The 16,633-nt window shown below is 45.6% G+C and overlaps 1 protein-coding gene across 3 annotated transcripts in view; it reads right to left on the bottom strand.

Annotated features, from left to right (window-relative positions):
- The window catches only part of GRIN2B (glutamate ionotropic receptor NMDA type subunit 2B), a 282,372-nt gene that overhangs the window by 37,821 nt on the left and 227,918 nt on the right, over window positions 1–16,633 (bottom strand). For all 3 annotated transcript variants that reach the window (XM_039492763.1, XM_039492780.1, XM_039492773.1), the window contains 4 exons: window positions 5,922–6,130; window positions 5,430–5,601; window positions 3,482–3,635; window positions 1,519–1,644 (listed from right to left, as the gene is read on the bottom strand). In XM_039492763.1, coding sequence (XP_039348697.1) covers window positions 1,519–1,644; window positions 3,482–3,635; window positions 5,430–5,601; window positions 5,922–6,130 — 661 coding nt within the window. The remainder of the gene's footprint in view (window positions 1–1,518; window positions 1,645–3,481; window positions 3,636–5,429; window positions 5,602–5,921; window positions 6,131–16,633) is intronic.

Below are 16,633 nucleotides of genomic sequence, written 5' to 3'. Positions count from 1 at the left end.
TCACAGCATATTTTCACAACTGCATTGTCAACCACAGAACTACACAGTGATGGGAGTAGGGTGACCAGATGAGAGGAAGAAAATATAGGGACACATAGGGGAGGAGGGGCGGTCCGCAGGCAGAGTAAAAAAAAAAAGCTGAGTGCTGCCGGCGGAGCGAAATATCAGAACAAACACCTAAATATCAGGACAGTCCCGATTTTATCGGGATGTCTGGTCACCCTAGATGGGAGTATCAAAGTAACCTTAGCTAGAGCATTGGCGGCCAAGCAAACACTATAACATCCACATCTGCACTATTACACACACCTGTACTAACAAAAACATCTGTCCGAACATGTAATATTTACAACTATTCCGACATACTATTAATTGCATCTGCCCATACAGCTAGTTTAATATCTGCATCTGGCTGCACAGCTGTATTAATATAGCAGCTGATTGCACATCTGTATTAGTCTCTCCTTTTAACCTCATAGCTATTTTCATCTGCCCATACATCTGTTTAGATATGTGCATCTGCCCATACATGCTGTCCACAGTTCAGTGTTATTAGAGAAGTCCCCACTGGCATAGTTATACTTAAGTCTCTGTCCGTATTTCCATTACAAATTCTTTTTTATTTTTTTCAGTGCTGTCTAAGTTGGTGGTATAAATCAGCTGGAGGCAATGGCTTGGCAGGCAAGTGAACATATTTTCAAACAAACATCTGAGTTCAGCTGTTGTTAAGTGACCAATGTGCTGACAAAATAGAAGGCCTTAGGTTGGGGACCAATTCATAATGGAGTGAGATTAAGGAGAGAGTAGCAACCTTAACTGCTGAGCATTCCGTCTTTGCTAATGCAAAAATCCCTCTCTGTCCTCTTCTCTGACTCATCTCTTCTCCCAGGGAAGAAGGTTTTTGAGCATCACAGAGAGAGATCAGACTTGCCCCCTCCATTCTCCCATGCCCTGCAAAATAACTCCCCATTCAGCCCTAGGAAAACCAATGTCTCACTTTCCCAGTCCTCTCACAACCTTTGGTCAACAAAAGAGCTTTATATGGGGTGGGGACACACCCAGGTAATGGATATCAAGTCTGGGCATAGAAGAATATAATAGGGGAGAGTTTCTTTCTCTGGGCTTTTAAGTTTTACTTTTTTTAAGTGAAACGTAGCACTGACGAAAGGTGGACTGGCAGTGCAGGACCCTCTAATTATTCCAAAAAGGCTTACAGCAGGCCAGTGCTAGATACCCGTATCCATTTCCCCGCCCCACCAGCTAGAAGTAGTTTGGAGTTAGCACTCTATAGATGAAAGGCTCTACATAACAGTCTCCTGAGCCAAGCCGATTATCCATTATCCACACCCATTATTATCCTAAGAGTCATCTTCCCACCTTCCTCCCTTCCCTTCTTAGAATACAGAGATCCAAGTGGGCTGGATCCATGAGCATGTGTAGGGGGAAAAGGAACTCCCACTGCCTAAGTAGCCGGGATGAGAAGGGAGAGAAACTTGCAATGAAGAAGGCTCCTCTTACCTCTGCCATCAGCAAGGCACCGATTGTAACCCACAGGGCTGAAGTACTCAAAGACGAAGACAGCCACTGCAGAGATTATGAGCAGCATGACAAACATCATCACCCATACGTCAGCACTGAATGGTTCTGGGCAGGAGAGGAGAAAACCAGGGCACAGGGTGAAATGCCAGACACACCACAGCTGGCATTACTGTCCCACTCACAGGGCTCCATGTCGAGGGTAGGGATGGGGGGACTGGTTTGCGTAGAATAGGAACCAGCTCCCAAACCTTCACGCCCCCACCTCAAATCAAGCCTCAAAGCTTCTGAGACTGGAAAAAGTTCGTTCACTTTTTAGTCCATTTTCATCACAGGGTCTGTAATTCCCAGTTCTGCCTGGAACCAGGCCCAGATATCATCAGGTGCAATGATGAAATGCTCATCCCATTAAGTCCTTCAGCCCATTTCTGGGGAACAAACAGGTTTGGATACGACTCAGCTAAGCAGCTTAATTTTGGGGTGCCTGCCTGAACCAAACTCTATCCCTGAAGTTTTTGCAGTTCAGCCAGAATTACTGCAGTGTTACCAATGTTCCTGCCTGCCGCGTGGCAACTGAGACCACCAGGCTGCACTAGCAATGCTACAGCTCATGCCCTGTGAGTGTTTGACTGAAGCTGGCTTCTGCCCTTCTCCAAGCTGGAGGGGCAGTGATGGGGCTGAGCAAGTTCAGATCAAATATGACCCTGCTCCAACCTTCACTCAAAGTTTGAACCCAAACCTATTTGAAATTCAAAAACGTTGTGTTAATTTTGTTGCTGCTGCTGTTTTAAACTTCCTGGTGATATTTCAGGACCTGGCCAAAGCCAGAAAATACTGGAAAGTTTATCAGAAAAGCATTATCTCCTGAGATTCCCAGCACAAAGAGGTTTAGATAATCTTCCTTAGGTACATGCGTAACTTCATATGGATAAGTGTTTGCAGAATCAGGGTCAGAGAGCAGACTGATCCTATAACTCACCTTTTATGCTTTGCTATATCTCAACATATTTTATAAAGCAAAGCATTAAATATTAGGAATGTCGTAACTGCTTGAGGAAACACAGCAGAAACTCAGTACTTAGTGATCACTCTCAACTACCTTGGGACCGTAGAAGTGGGGGATGGAATCTTGGCCTAGCACAGGGATTGTGCCCCACTCTTTTCAGAAGTGCTGGTAGTGGTTTGGTCTGCTAAACCTAGAGTTGTGAGTTCAATCCTTGAGAGGGCCACTTAGGGATCTGGGGCAAAAATATGTTTGGGGATTGGTCCTGCTTTGGGCAGGGGCTTGGACTAGATGTCCTCACGAGGTCCCTTCCAACCCTGATATTCTGACAGGCACAAGTTCTGGTAGGAGGACCTGCACCACTTTTTTTCTGGCTCACACTCACTGGGAGTGATACTAGCTGAGCCACCGAGCACATCATCTACCCAGCAATCAGAACTGTGACTGCAGCAATGTAGACATACCCAAGTTAGCTTTGATCTAGCTAGCTCCCATAACAATAGAAGCAAAGCCACGGCAGCATGGACTAGTCATTCAAGTAGGCACCCACGGTCCTGGGTGGGCTTAACCTCACTGCTATTGTTATTGGAGTTGGCTAACTCAAAGCTAGGTCAGGTATGTGCACACGTGCTGCAGTCAACCTCTGACAGCACTGTAGACAGACCCACGGTAATACTGTGTACTGTAGGGTGAGAGCTGTAAGTGAGTCACCTCCTTGCTAGCATTGTGCCTAAAGGTCACACTCCTGGACCTTGAGTGTTTGAATTTGCCTGGATTTTGCTTGTTTGGGATTTTGAAATACTTGAAGAAAACAACTTGAAGAAAAAAATCCTTCTCTGAAACTCCTTCCTTGGGAATGCCCCAGAGGCTCACAAGGACTCTTTGGCTGTTTTTTTCATTACACTAGTTCCCCCTCACCATCACCTCAGGAGAAGAGCTTACCTAGGAAGGCAGAAGGTGAGACAGTCCCATTGCTACGTGATACCATGACACTAATTCCTGTCTCGATGAAGGGCACAGAGAAGTCCACCACCTCTGAACGCTCCTCATTTATGGTGAGGGATCCCACCGCCATGTAGGCTCGCTTGGTGACCACCTCAGATAAGGAGAAAGACGGACAGTTACTGAGGCTGGTTCCACTCATGCCTCACAGTTAAGGACCCCACCCGCATCAGTATCTTCTCCCACTCCCATCTTTTCATACACTCCTTTATGTCTGGAATTCTCTCCCTGTCCTTACTTCCATCATCTCCTCTTTCTTATCTCTCTTCAAAACATACTTTTCCCAAGAGACTTATAAATATTAATCTTCTACTCAAAGCATGTTGCACGTATTAAAAAGATGATATTTAAAGTATACCTGTGTAGCTCTCAGGATAAACACATCATCTGTCTAGAAGACAAGTTATCTTATTTCTGTTGTTCTTGTCTTCCCTTCCCTCAATGAATGTCTATCATTACCCCTTATATGTCTTGCCTTAATTTAGATCATAAGCTCTTTGGTGCGGGGAGACATGACAGTCAGTAACCTTATGTTCATCCTTTTTACAGGACCATGATAAATTTTGTAAAAAGTATGCCTTCTGAGGTATCATTTGAAAACTCATAATTTGCTGAACATTATTGTCCTGTTAAAATATGTGTGCCAACGTTGTATGTGAAGTTATAAAATTCTACCATATAAGATATGTTCCAAATTTAGAAAACCTAGCACAAAACTTAGAGACAAAAGGCAAACTGATGCTTCAGCCAGGTGTCAACATAATCAAACAGACTATCACCTGATTAAGCTGCCATTCTTTGGCAGGAAGAAGGGTGTGAGCAAGAAATTTACATCTTGGCAATGGAACAATGCAAATAGACTGCCTGCCATCTGAACCCCAGATGGAGATGATTCTCAAAGAGGAGGAAGAGATTTAAAAAAGAGGAACAGAGTCCCCAAATCAGTCTCTCCCTTCATCTCTACTCATGGCATCAAGCACACTTGAAAGACAAAGAAGCATAATTGAACTGGGTGAGTGGTCCTGGCTGAAGGAAGCCAGCCAGACTGCTGCATGCATGTGGTGAGAGAAAGCTTTCAGCTTTAAATTCACTTAGCTTCCTAAGTTAGGTATTAGTTTGCATTTTATCTTTTATTTCTTTGTAACCAATTCTGACTTTTATGCCTTATTACTTCAAATCACTTAAAATCTATCTTTCTGTTGTTAATAGACTTGCTTTATTGTTTTATCTAAGCCAGTGTGTTTGGATTGAAGTGTTTGGGGAACGTCATTTGAGGTAACAAAATGTGTGCATATCATTTTTTATTAATGAAATGACGGACTCTCTATGAGTGTGCATTGTCCAGGAGGGTACTGGGCAGTACAAGACACACATTTCTGGGAGAAAGTCTGGGACTGGGAATTTGCTGGTGTCACTCTGCAGTATAATTCCAGGGTGGCAGGCTGTCTAAAGCACTCTTGCACGATAGCTCGGGGTAATTTACATGCTGAAGGCTGTGTGAGAGCAAGCCAGGAATGGCTGCTCTCACCGCGAAGCAGAGTAAAAGTCTGGAGAACTGAGGAGACACAGCTGTCCAACAGTCCAGATTGTACCCTGGGCAGTGACACAGGACATCTCCTTTTATCTGATTGTAAAGTGCCAAACACATGTGGCACAGTAGAAAATAATAAATAATAAAAGAGAGGGATTGTAGCTATTGTTCAGCAGTGAGCATGCCACAATGGATTCATTCACCCAATAGCCAGATGGATCCCCACACCAGGTCAATCATTTTTATGAGGTCTCATCTGCCCCTTCCCAGGAAGGGGAGCTAATCAGAACTCGGACTAGGATCTGACTCCAGAGCCCAGCCTGTGGGTAAAGCTCAGACCCACCCTTCATTGCTTACCTCCCCAATCATTCCATTCCACGTCCCATTGATCTTCTTCCCATGCTTGCCATTGGTCACCAGGTAGAGGTCATAGGTGAACTTGACAGACTTGGAGATTTTCTTGAGGATGTCAATGCAGAACCCCTTGCAGCATTTCTTGATGTAATCAGGCTCCTCATCCGTCTTGTTCCTGACCAGTCACAATAATAATGGATTAAGTTTGAGGAGAACTCCCTCTGCTAACCCCCCTCCATTCCCAGAACACCTCCCCTCACTCCCTGAACATGCTTCTCGTGAAGACCCTAGCTTGTGGTACCACTGCTGAGGGGCAAATAGGAGCCAAGCGTGCAGGGTTTGGCTGGCTGGATGTACTAGTGACAAGAGGCAGCATGGGCCAGGTTGAGAGAGCCCAGATGGCTTAGCTGGAGCAGAGTATCAGGGCAAGCCAAGAAGGCTCCACCTGCTTTGTGGAGAACAGCGAGCCAGGAGAAAGATCCTCTAAGTGCCTACTCGGTCACGATGCGTTTTTGGCAGGGGACCGTATTCCTCATGCAGGTGCCACTTAGTGGGTCCACACTCTCCACAATGACGAATGGCGCCTCCTCTAGGGTCACAATACTCAGATGGTCATCCTCACGCTCCTCAGAATCAGGGTACAGCTCAAAGCGGGGCCACACATAATACTTCATCTGGAGGCTCTTGTCCTTCCATTTCCCCACCTGCAGAGACACAAATAACACAGAAACACGTGACTGCCCGATCCCTCTCCAACTTACCCTGTAGTGTATTGTCTGGAGACAAGAGGCTCTCAGAGTGCCTGAGCCCACTCACACGTGCAAGAACTCTTTTGAGGAGCAGACCCTGGGGAAATGGGTTCAACAGTAGAGAAGATCACACAGGAAATGAGTTTGGAGAGTCATCACAAAATCACTGACCAATCTGATAACCTTTGGCATAATAATCAGACTCTGTTCCCAGATGGGCTACGACTGAAATAAGAGGAGATCTGCATGTCAGGGTTGAGTTCCCCTGGGTGGAGGGGACCATTGCTGGAATAGCTGGGGGTGCTATAAGTCAGGACTGACCATACATAAGCAGAGCTTTGAAGGAAAAGCTCATTTAACAGTTTCCAACACGATCCAGCTCAAATCTTTCCAGTGTTATCACTCCTGCACTTTCACAATCACTAAATTGCATAGCTGTACAGATTAGATGCAGATAAAGAATCATTGCTTGGTCTTCCTGATGCATGAGAAGATATTTCAGGGAGATTCTCTTACTTTTATTTATGCTACTTTTCCTTAAGGAAATACTACAATCTTATCCCTTCAGCCACTACTCTCATTTCTTGGGTAAACATGGACTCCCTTGTTGTAGGGGGTTCCTTTGTTCAACTGGTGCTACATATACTCCACAGACAGGAATTATTATTTTGAAGCCATTGCAATCTACCACCAAGTAATGTATTTAGAACACACACTACCCATGGTAAAATATTCCTTACAGAAATTCCATAAAAACCCACCTATGATGCTTTCAAACATAAAAGTCTCACCTCTGCTCACATTTTCACCCATCCCATCACAATTGACACTAATAAGCATCTTGCTTGGCAGCTTCAGCTGAGCAGGCAAGGTCTGAATGGGCCTTGAGAATGAACTCCCCACTCATTCCTAGAAGCAGTGCCTCCAGGTCAGAGTTGAGGTACATTGATGGTGGGGGCAGAATGTGTGCGTAGGAAGCATGATCTGCTGCTGCTCATGGTATACCTGCTCTGTGGGTAAATAGAGGGCTGGAGTCTCCAGCGGCTGTCAACCTTTCACTGAATTTCATTTTTTAAATTACAGGGGAAAAAGCACTTATTAGAGCCTTTTTAGGTGTCAAAGGTTATTTGATAAAATCAAAGCTGTTCTGGTGTTTTGCATTTGATGGCATCTAGAACCAGCATAAAACATTTATTGCTTTTTAAAAACCTTCATCTGATTTAAAAAAGAGCAAATACCCAGAGTGGGTTTATTCAGTAAATTGTTCAAAGGAACAAAAAAGTCACTCCGGGAAGCAGTGACCCCATAACCCTCTCCCAGAGCCAATAGAGTCCTGTAGGGGGATGGCACCAGTGTGCTGTTAGAAGGTTGAGCAGTTGGTGGAGCTGGGTCAGCCCCTGGGAACCTGAAGATCAGAAGCTTGAAGCGGATGCCAGGAGGGGGCTGCATCTGACATTCTCATGATTCTGAGGGAATTGCCATATTCAAAATAGGAAACAAATTCAGCAATTTTTTCACTTATTTTTTTAAGTGCATTTTCATGCTAGATTAATACCCTGGGAGACTGATGACCTCTGTTTATCCTCAGAACAGGTACAACATTGGCAACAAAAGAGAAAATTCTCCTCCTAATCACATACCTCAGCCCTAATTGAGACGGCCCATTTCTGAGGGGCAGAGGACAGAGGGGCAGAGGACAGTTTTCTCTGTGGTCCATTCTGTCTCTTTAGCCTCTCTGCTGAGAATGACAACAAGAAGCTCAATGAGGGCCATTTGTGCTGGTGGTTTCTGCAGTTTGGACTTATGCTAATGAGGAACTGGGCTCAGATCAGAAGGTCATTTCACTCAGGCCACCAAACAAGCTGGCAGACAGGAACAACTTTCACTTAAATTACAGACTTGTGGCTGGATTGGCACTGGTGATCTACAGGCAAAAGGGCTATGTAGATCATCCCCAGTACACATCCATCCCAGACACACATTCAGGAACATTTGTTAACATTATCAATAAGTGGTCAATGAAAGAGACCTCTTTCCACACCATAGCAACACACAGACACCACAGTAATATATAAACCCCTAAAGCATAGGCTAGACCAGATAGAAATAGGAGTCAGGCCTGACTCATCACTACCCAAAGGCTCCCGATGAAAGAGATGGGGAGCTCAGAGTGGTAGGCCAGGAACATTTTTTGTGTGTTGTATTATATGGGGTAAATTTATGTGAGTTAAGATGGGAATGGCAGTCCAGCAACACCACAGCATGAGCACTGAAGTACCCAAACTGCAAACACAGCACTACACAACCTGTTCACCTGCCCATCAGAGAGTAATGAAATATCAGCACAACCTAAAAACCACTCCATTCCAATAAGCTTTTTATAAATTGCCCAAAGAGGAGGAAAAAGAGAAGGTATGTAAGTGGGCTGGCCTAAATTTTCAAGTATACGATAAGTGCCTCAATAACTTGTCCAAATCCTACATTTCAGTGCTCAAATGAACACTCAGGCATATAAAACAAGCATTTCCATGTCTATAGGTAAGTGCTGATTTGAGAGTACAAAGGCAGGAGATGTATAGCCTGCTAACCTAGGAAAAATAGGGGGACGGGGGAAATTTCTTTAAGTGTTTGTGATAGACAATGTGCATTTGAGAGAGTTAATGTGTATAAGTGTGAATATGGGAGAGTTCATGGGTATGAGTCTGTATTCAAGAAAGTGTGCACATAAGGGAGAAGAGTGAGAGAAATGTGTGTGCATGTGCACGTGTCTGTGTGAAAGAGAGAGAGGGAGAGAAAGAATGCAAGCAAAGGAAGATCTGAGTGTATTTTTATATGGTATCTATCTATGTGAGTGGGAAGGAGCAATGTGTTATGAGGACAGAGGTTAGTCTCAATAAAATTAAATGTCACAGATTTGTCTTGGCCAAGTCATTAAAGGTGATGCCTACAGTTAAAGAATATAACCTACCAGCCAGCGCAAAGCAGAGAGAGGCACTTCTGACATCTCAGTGTGTTTTGGGGCAGCTTGTAAATGCTTATTATTCCAGTCTTTACTCAGTTCCTGCATAAGGCAGAGAAGCTCGGGGTTCTTGTGCCACACATCCCATTTGTTACTCGTTATGCAGTTCTGAGAACCCACCCACTTGTAACACCAAAACCTCATCCAATCGGACATCAGCCACCAAAATTCCCCACAGGAAGTCTCAAGGAAAGGAGTATACATTCTCCTATCTCCCCTTACTTCTTTTTCTTAGTGTTACCAAGTCAGTAAGATATTTATAAAACAGAAAGGAGCCGATGGACTGATCTAATGAATATCTTGTACAGTACACGGTCAAAAGCAGGAAGTTAACCAATCCCAAGCTAACAAAACCCAAACAAATATTATCCCTTTGTAAATAATATGGAACCTCAGATTGGATAGATACCATTGTCAATCACCTCACTCTTTTTCACTACAGGCCACTCCCTTGAATAATTATTAAGGAGGAAATTTAATGATAAGGGAGGGAAAAAAAACAATTGGGATGCATAACCGGACAGAACTTTGTCCCCAAATCGCAGTTCCTGAAGACCATTCAAACCTTCCCTGAGACCTAAAAAAGTTTGAGAAAGCTTCCAAAGTTTAGAAACATCTCTGAACAATTCTGCACCTACCATGTCTTCGAACTGGGACCAAAGAGCTTGCAAAGGTTAGCATGGCTGGCTCTAAACATGGTTTGTGCTCATACATCATTGCTCAAACTTGATTAGTAACAAAGGCTAATGAACAGCATGCTGCTCCTGCCAAACGCTTGGACTGGCACATAGCTGTCTTACTGTAACCTGCCGGGACACTTTTTTTTTTTTTTTTACAGGGTTGACATGATACACTAATCACATTTGTGTAACCGATTTGGATGGTCTTGCTTATTCCCAGCTACCTGTGTGGTAGGACGGCCCAGAGCCCCACATGCTGTTGATGTCATCAGAGTACTTTGTTCTCTGTTGAGGCACTATAGGATAGCTGCTCAGAGTTTCCAGAGTGCATTTAGGCAAACAAGGCTAGGCAGTGTACCAGGTATGGACACACAAACACAGCTGCTGTGTGACACAAACTGAACTTTGTAACCTGTTACCAGTTAAGATGACCATTCCTCATCTAACCATTACAAAAACCCTGGTTTAAAGTTGTCATGTGGGCATAGCCAAAAGCATGTCACTCCAGTGAGATTTCCAAGACTTTCTCCTTTCAGCTGGGTCAGAGAACTGCCATCCCTTGTGTTTTTCTTAGCATTTCATTTTTATCTGGCCTGGAGAACACAAAGGCCACTTGGGGAACTCTTTTAACTGAAAGTTAAAGAACGTGACCATTCAGAGGTTTGGGTTTTACATTCTGGTCAAGGCTTCTTCCAGATATTATTTTGGGTGAAGGGTCCAGAGGTACAGGTTCAGATTTTGGACAAAAAAATTCAGGAGTCTCAGGTTCTTGTTTGGGTGAAGATTAAAGGGGACTGGACAATGTTGTGGTTAATATTTTGCATGAAGCATCTGGAAGATCAAGTTTTAGCACAGCTTCTCTCTGGTTCTTATTCTATCCAGGCTTGATCACCTCCTTGCACCGTGTCTTATACCACTTCCACCCCATCCCTACAGTTCATAAAAGGTCACAAATAGGAATGACAGTATTTCAGCTGCATTTAAAAAATGACCAAAAAAGTCACCCAAAACTCATTTCGAGGAATCCAACCCCTTCCTGAGGTTCAAAAAAACTCAGATAATATTTCCCCCCTATCATTTTTAATGTTCACAGCTGCCTTTGTGCTTCCTAATTCCAGTGCTGAAATACCATAAGGAAGGAGAAGAGGGGCGGTGCAGCCTACGACTCAGGAGAACTGGATTTAATTCTCTGCTCTGCCACAAAACTTCCTAAGAGACTTTGGCTAGGGACTTCTCTGTCCCTCAGTTCCTCATCTGTAAAATGGGGATAATACTACTTTCCTAGCTCAACGGGGTATTGTGAGGATAAACACAAAATGCATTGAGTGTGACACTAGCAGACCAGGTGCCAGCTCATGCCAACGTCCTCATGTCTCATTTGAACAATGACAGACACATAGTTGGAATCCATCTCTGTGTTAGTATTGTTAAAATAGATATTAGAATCACATTAATGTGTTTAGTATTTAGACTTTATGGAATGCTTGAAAGTTTGCTGCATGCACTGATCTCACTTATAACATCTGTATCTCATACTGTAAGGAAGTGTTTGAGCTGTTGTATTGTGAGCCTCTGTCCCTGTGTAAGTCACCAGACAGGACAGAGACATTAATCAGTGTGAAGGGCTGATCTTCAACAGGTGTTACACCCTTCCCAAAAGGAAAGTCCATCGGTACCATATGGACTATTGTGGGAAATTGGGACTGGAATTTTCCTATGTACCCTCAATAAGAGGACAAAGGACTTTTGTTGTCCTGGTCTCCTCCCAGTGAAGATGAGTCATGCAAGTAGATTCATCCTATCAGCTGAGTTTGCAGCTCAGAGCACATGGCAGGAGGGGGATAAAAGCCCCAGACAAAAGGAACTTAGTATCTCTATGCTGATTAATCTGGGGCGGGGGGTGTTTCTAGACATAAGTGAGAGATTCCCCAGCTGCTTAGCTTGGGCTAGCCCTAAAGGACGTATAGTGCTGGCTGATTATAAAAGCTTCTATTACCTTTTGAAATTTAAAATTGGAACTCATTTGTGTATCTGTGTTTACCTGCTTTAACCTTGTAAATAATTCAGGTTTCCTTTTCCTATTTAATAAACCTTCCGATAGTTTATAACAGGATTGGTTCAAGCGTTGTCTTTGGTGTGAGATCTAAAGTGCAATTGACCTGGGGTAAGTGACTGTCCTTTGGGACTGGAAGTAACTTGATTCTTGGGGTAAGGACCGTCTATCACAAAGGTGAGCTCACCAGTGTGGTGACTTAGATTTAAGGCCCCAAGCAGGCTGTCTGTGACTCTGTGTTTAGGCTGTCATGGCATCTGAGAAGTTTACACTTGATAATTGGTTGGTGAAATCTAAGTGTAGAACTCACAGCCTATCTGGGATTTGTACCCTGGTTCCTCAGTCTGACCTGAGGGTGGTATTCATGCTCTTGAGTCACTGCCGGCAGCATTACATTGAGGTGCTCAGGTACTATGGCATCGGGGGCCATATAAGTGCACACGATAGAAAGATGAGGAAACATTTGTGTTCCTAATTCAGAATTGGAAGTAGGAAGATTAAATCTTGTGAGGCAAGCCTGCTCTCGGGGGGGTTTCAGTCTGGAGATCTCCAGGCATTAACTGGTAAGCATCATTATCCTCATTGCACAGGTTGGGGAACAATGCCTAAGGGTATGTCTATAGAGCAAAGACAAACCCATGGCTGGCCCATGCCAGCTGGCTCAGGTCCTCGGGGCTCAGGCTGCAAGGCTGTTTCATTGCTGTGTAAACTTTCTGACTCAGGCTGGAGCCTGAGCTCTGGGACCCTCCCACCTCACAAGGTCCTAGAGCCCAGGGCCCCTGCCCGAGCTCAGATGGCTACACGGCAATGAAAGAACCCCACAACCCGAGCCCCGCAAGCCTGTGTCAGCTGGCACAGGCCAGCTGCAGGTGTCTAGTTGCTGTGTAGACATACCCTGAGGCACAGAGCTGTCAAGTGACTTGCTTTGCATCCCACAACTAATGGATGTTAAAGCAGAGACTATAACTCAGGTCTCCTGCCTCCCAGTCTTGTGCCTCAACCACTAGACAGACAGACTGATGCCTCCCATGCAGCCACTTGAACAGACCCTCAATCCTAACCTTTATTGAGGCTTGTCAGTCACTAGTTGTAAGCTTCCATGGGTGACACCACAGCTATTTCCCTCTGGAACACCTCTGATGTAACAAAAGTACATCACCAGAGGCGTTGGCATGCAACTAAACAAGCAGGGGGAGAAGAAATACCACTGAGAGTGAAAATCTCCTGTTTACAAACACTTGGGCTCATTAATTAGCCACATCAGCCAAAGGAAAAGAAGAATATTTGTGAATGTTCCATATGCAAAATTAATTAACATGAAAACAACATCCCTTCTCAAGCGTCAAGTTCACCTTCCACAACCACCTGGTGAAGTCTGATGCCTTTACTACATCTGCACACCAGGGAATTGTTTCTAATGGGCTTTCGCTTCAGCAAGAACGATGACTGCAAGGCTGGAGGGACTGCTCCTTCTTCTGTTTGTACAGCACCCAGCACTCTGTGGGCACTACACAGCATAAAGTAACTGCTATTGCTTTCCATCTCTCAATCCTATGGCTCTGCAAATAAAGTCATTTCCCAGGCATACAGTCCTCTGCTCACTTCAATGGCATTTACACCGCTCTTGGCATTTGCTGAAATGCCACCAATTTGTTGTTTCCTTACTGGTATATTTGCTTGCTTTTTTGTAGGTGTTTAAGTCCCATCCTCTGCTCTAATTAGCCCAAGAGTGTTAATGAGATGAACACTAAAAGCTCCTGTGTTTTGTAAAGTCATGAAATATAGTGTTCTCTGGTATCATAGGGGGAGAGCTACATGAATGATGAGGTGATACCTCTGTAAATTACTCCTTATGCCAGAACTGATGTGAGAACTGTCAAATGTTGCTGATGTCAGAACTCATGGCTTACTGCAGTGGAAGGCGTGGCTTCTGGTAGCAGAGCTCATATTCAATGGTGGTAGAGAGTCCTTTTTTTGCATGGAAGGTTGTGGCTCATAATACCAGTGGCAGAGGACCTACATGGCTTCTGGTAGCTGAAGGCATGGTTAGTGTTAGTGAATGGTATGAATAGCTTCCAGATGTAGAGCTCATGGATTACAATAGTGGCAGCCTTGGCTTATGGTAATGGAGGGTGCGATGAACATATCTTACTGGGGTGGAGGTCACAGCTTAATATGGTGGCAGAGGGTGTCATTTATGGTTGTGGAGGCCATGTTTTAGTGGGATGGAGATGTGGTCTACTGTGGCGAACAGTGTGTGGCTTATCCTGCAGCAGATGGTTGGTGTCAGTGTTGGTCCTGCTTTGAGCAGGGGGTTTGACTAGATGACCTCCTGAGGTCTCTTCCAACCCTAATAGTCTATGATTCTAGGGTTCTCTGGATTTATACCAATGGAACAGCTCTTCATAGAATATCAGGGTTGGAAGGGACCTCATGAGGTCATCTAGTCCAAACCCCTGTTCAAAGCAGGACCAATCCCCAGGCATATTTTTGCCCCAGATCCCTAAATGGCCCCCTCAAGGACTGAACTCATAACCCTGGGTTTAGCAGGCCAAGGCTCAAACAACTGAGGTATCCCTCCCCACCCCTATATCCTCCAGGCTCCCTTTACATAAAACTTAACCATATCTCAGAAATAATACCCCACTATAACTAAAGTGCAGCCATACTGTCCAATATAACCATCTCCAGCCAACCAAGCAACACAAACCTAGGCTCAGCCTTCCTCTGCAACAATTCTGCACTTTGGCAAGCTCCCCACCCCCTCTGAAATGCCTGAGGGAAGAAAGACGAACTTTGCACCGTCTCTTAAGGGTCATGAGATTCAGCTTATTTTGGACTAAGATCAGGACAAGAAAACTCCAAAGGCATGGTGCCCCTACAGAGAATACCAGACCAGTAGGGCTTCATCTTGAGCTCCTCTGCTGTTCTCCACTGTGGTAGTGTGGCCCAGGGGGAAAAGGTGGCAGACTTTTTGAGGACAGGGTGGTCCTGTCTGTTCCAATGGTTTATTGTGGTGGAGATATATTGTTTTTTAAATTGCCTTATAAAACTACTCCCTCTCTTGGGTGTGTGTAGGTCCGCATTGTGCAGGTGGGTGCCTGCATACAGTACGTGTCCATGCATGTAATGCCCTGACTAACGATTTTTTTCCCCGTGGCTTTTCTTGTTGAGCAATATTTTTTGCTGAGTTTTCTTTTCTCTCAATTAATTTTTTAAACATATTACAGAGAAAGAGGAGCTCACCAGTTTATGCCACAGCCTGGGAGACAGTTTAACCCTTTTATTGAGAGGGATTAATGAACCTGGGCACTGGACTGGGGTGTACAAGACCCAGTGAATGCTCAGATAAGGCATTGGCAATGGCTGTTTTACTCTGAGTGAATTTCTGTTCTGGGCTCCCCTGCAATCCAGTGCTGATGGGAGGTTTAAAAATGCAGACCTAGAGAAGGTTGAAAGAGTCTCTTTGTATTAAGACAAGCAGGGTGTTGAAAGCAAGCCAGTCACAGTGAGGATGGGAGAGGAACCAATGGAAAGGGAGGGGCTTGCTTGCATTTTTTGTTGTTTGTCAGAAGTAGCAAGGCAGATCGAAGAAGACACTTTGTGAGGTGCCTCTGGAGAATGGGAGATGGGAATATCAAACATGGGAATTTCACCTGCTGTGGTGCCCCCATTGCAAAATACCATCCTGCCTTCTGCAAGACAGGCAAAAAACAACAGCCCTGCCCTCTAGCACCAACCAAAACCCTTTGGTTCCCTAAGTCGATAGTTTTTACACGGAACTGGCTGACCCACACACTGGGGCACCCTTAACAGAGGCACATACTCTCCATGAAACAGGTACGCACAGACACGCTCTTGCACAGAAATGCAAAGGGCAGTGAAAACAGGAGAACCACCATTAGACGCCAGTGGAATTACTGTGGATTTACACTAGTGTAGCTGAGATCAGACTCTAGGCCACAGACACATTCAGGCAGAGAAATTCACCCAGGCACTGACATACGGTGCACTCAGGCAGGAGCACAGCTACTCATGCAATGGCTGCTCAGAGGCAGGGGGCCCCAGCACATTCACAGACAGATCAAAGAGACCTATGCAGCATGGCTCTGGCCTCTGTGGATCCCTGGGATCAGTGGAGTTGGCGGCAGTGGTGAGCTGGAGCCGGTTCGCAGGAGCCAGTTGTTAAATTTAGAAGCCCTTTTAGAACCGGTTGTTCTAGGACAACCGGTTCTAAAAAAGCTTTTAAATTTAACAAAAGCTCGGGCAGCTGTCCACCCGGCCCCCGGCCCCAGCTCACGTCCCCCTCCTCCCCTGAACGCTCTGCCCTCCTTCTCCTCCCTCTCCCCTGCTTCCCGCGAATCAGATGTTCGCGGGAAGCCTGAAACAAGCAGCAGGCAGGTAAGCTGGGGCAGGGAGGGCACGAGGAGGGCTCCAGGGAGGCACGGCGCGGTCCTGTCCGGCTCCGGCTGAGCGGCTCCCCCTGGCCCTGGCCTGGCCCCGGCCAAGCGCCCCAGCCCGGTCCCAGCCAAGCACCCCCGGCTCTGGCCCCAGTGGCTCTGGCCCCAGTGGCTCCGGCCCGGGGAGTCGGGCCCCGCGGCGCCGGTCCTGGTCCCGGCCGAGCAGCTCCTGCCCGGCCCAGCCCGGGGAGTCGGGCCCCATGGCACTGGTCCCGGCCGAGCAGCTCCGGCCCGGCCCGGGGAGTC

Source organism: Mauremys reevesii, linkage group 1 (genome assembly GCF_016161935.1).
Source record: "Mauremys reevesii isolate NIE-2019 linkage group 1, ASM1616193v1, whole genome shotgun sequence".
Taxonomy (NCBI): domain Eukaryota; kingdom Metazoa; phylum Chordata; order Testudines; family Geoemydidae; genus Mauremys; species Mauremys reevesii.
The sequence above is the reverse complement of the archived record's forward strand: the minus strand, read 5'-3'. Positions and strand labels throughout refer to the sequence as shown.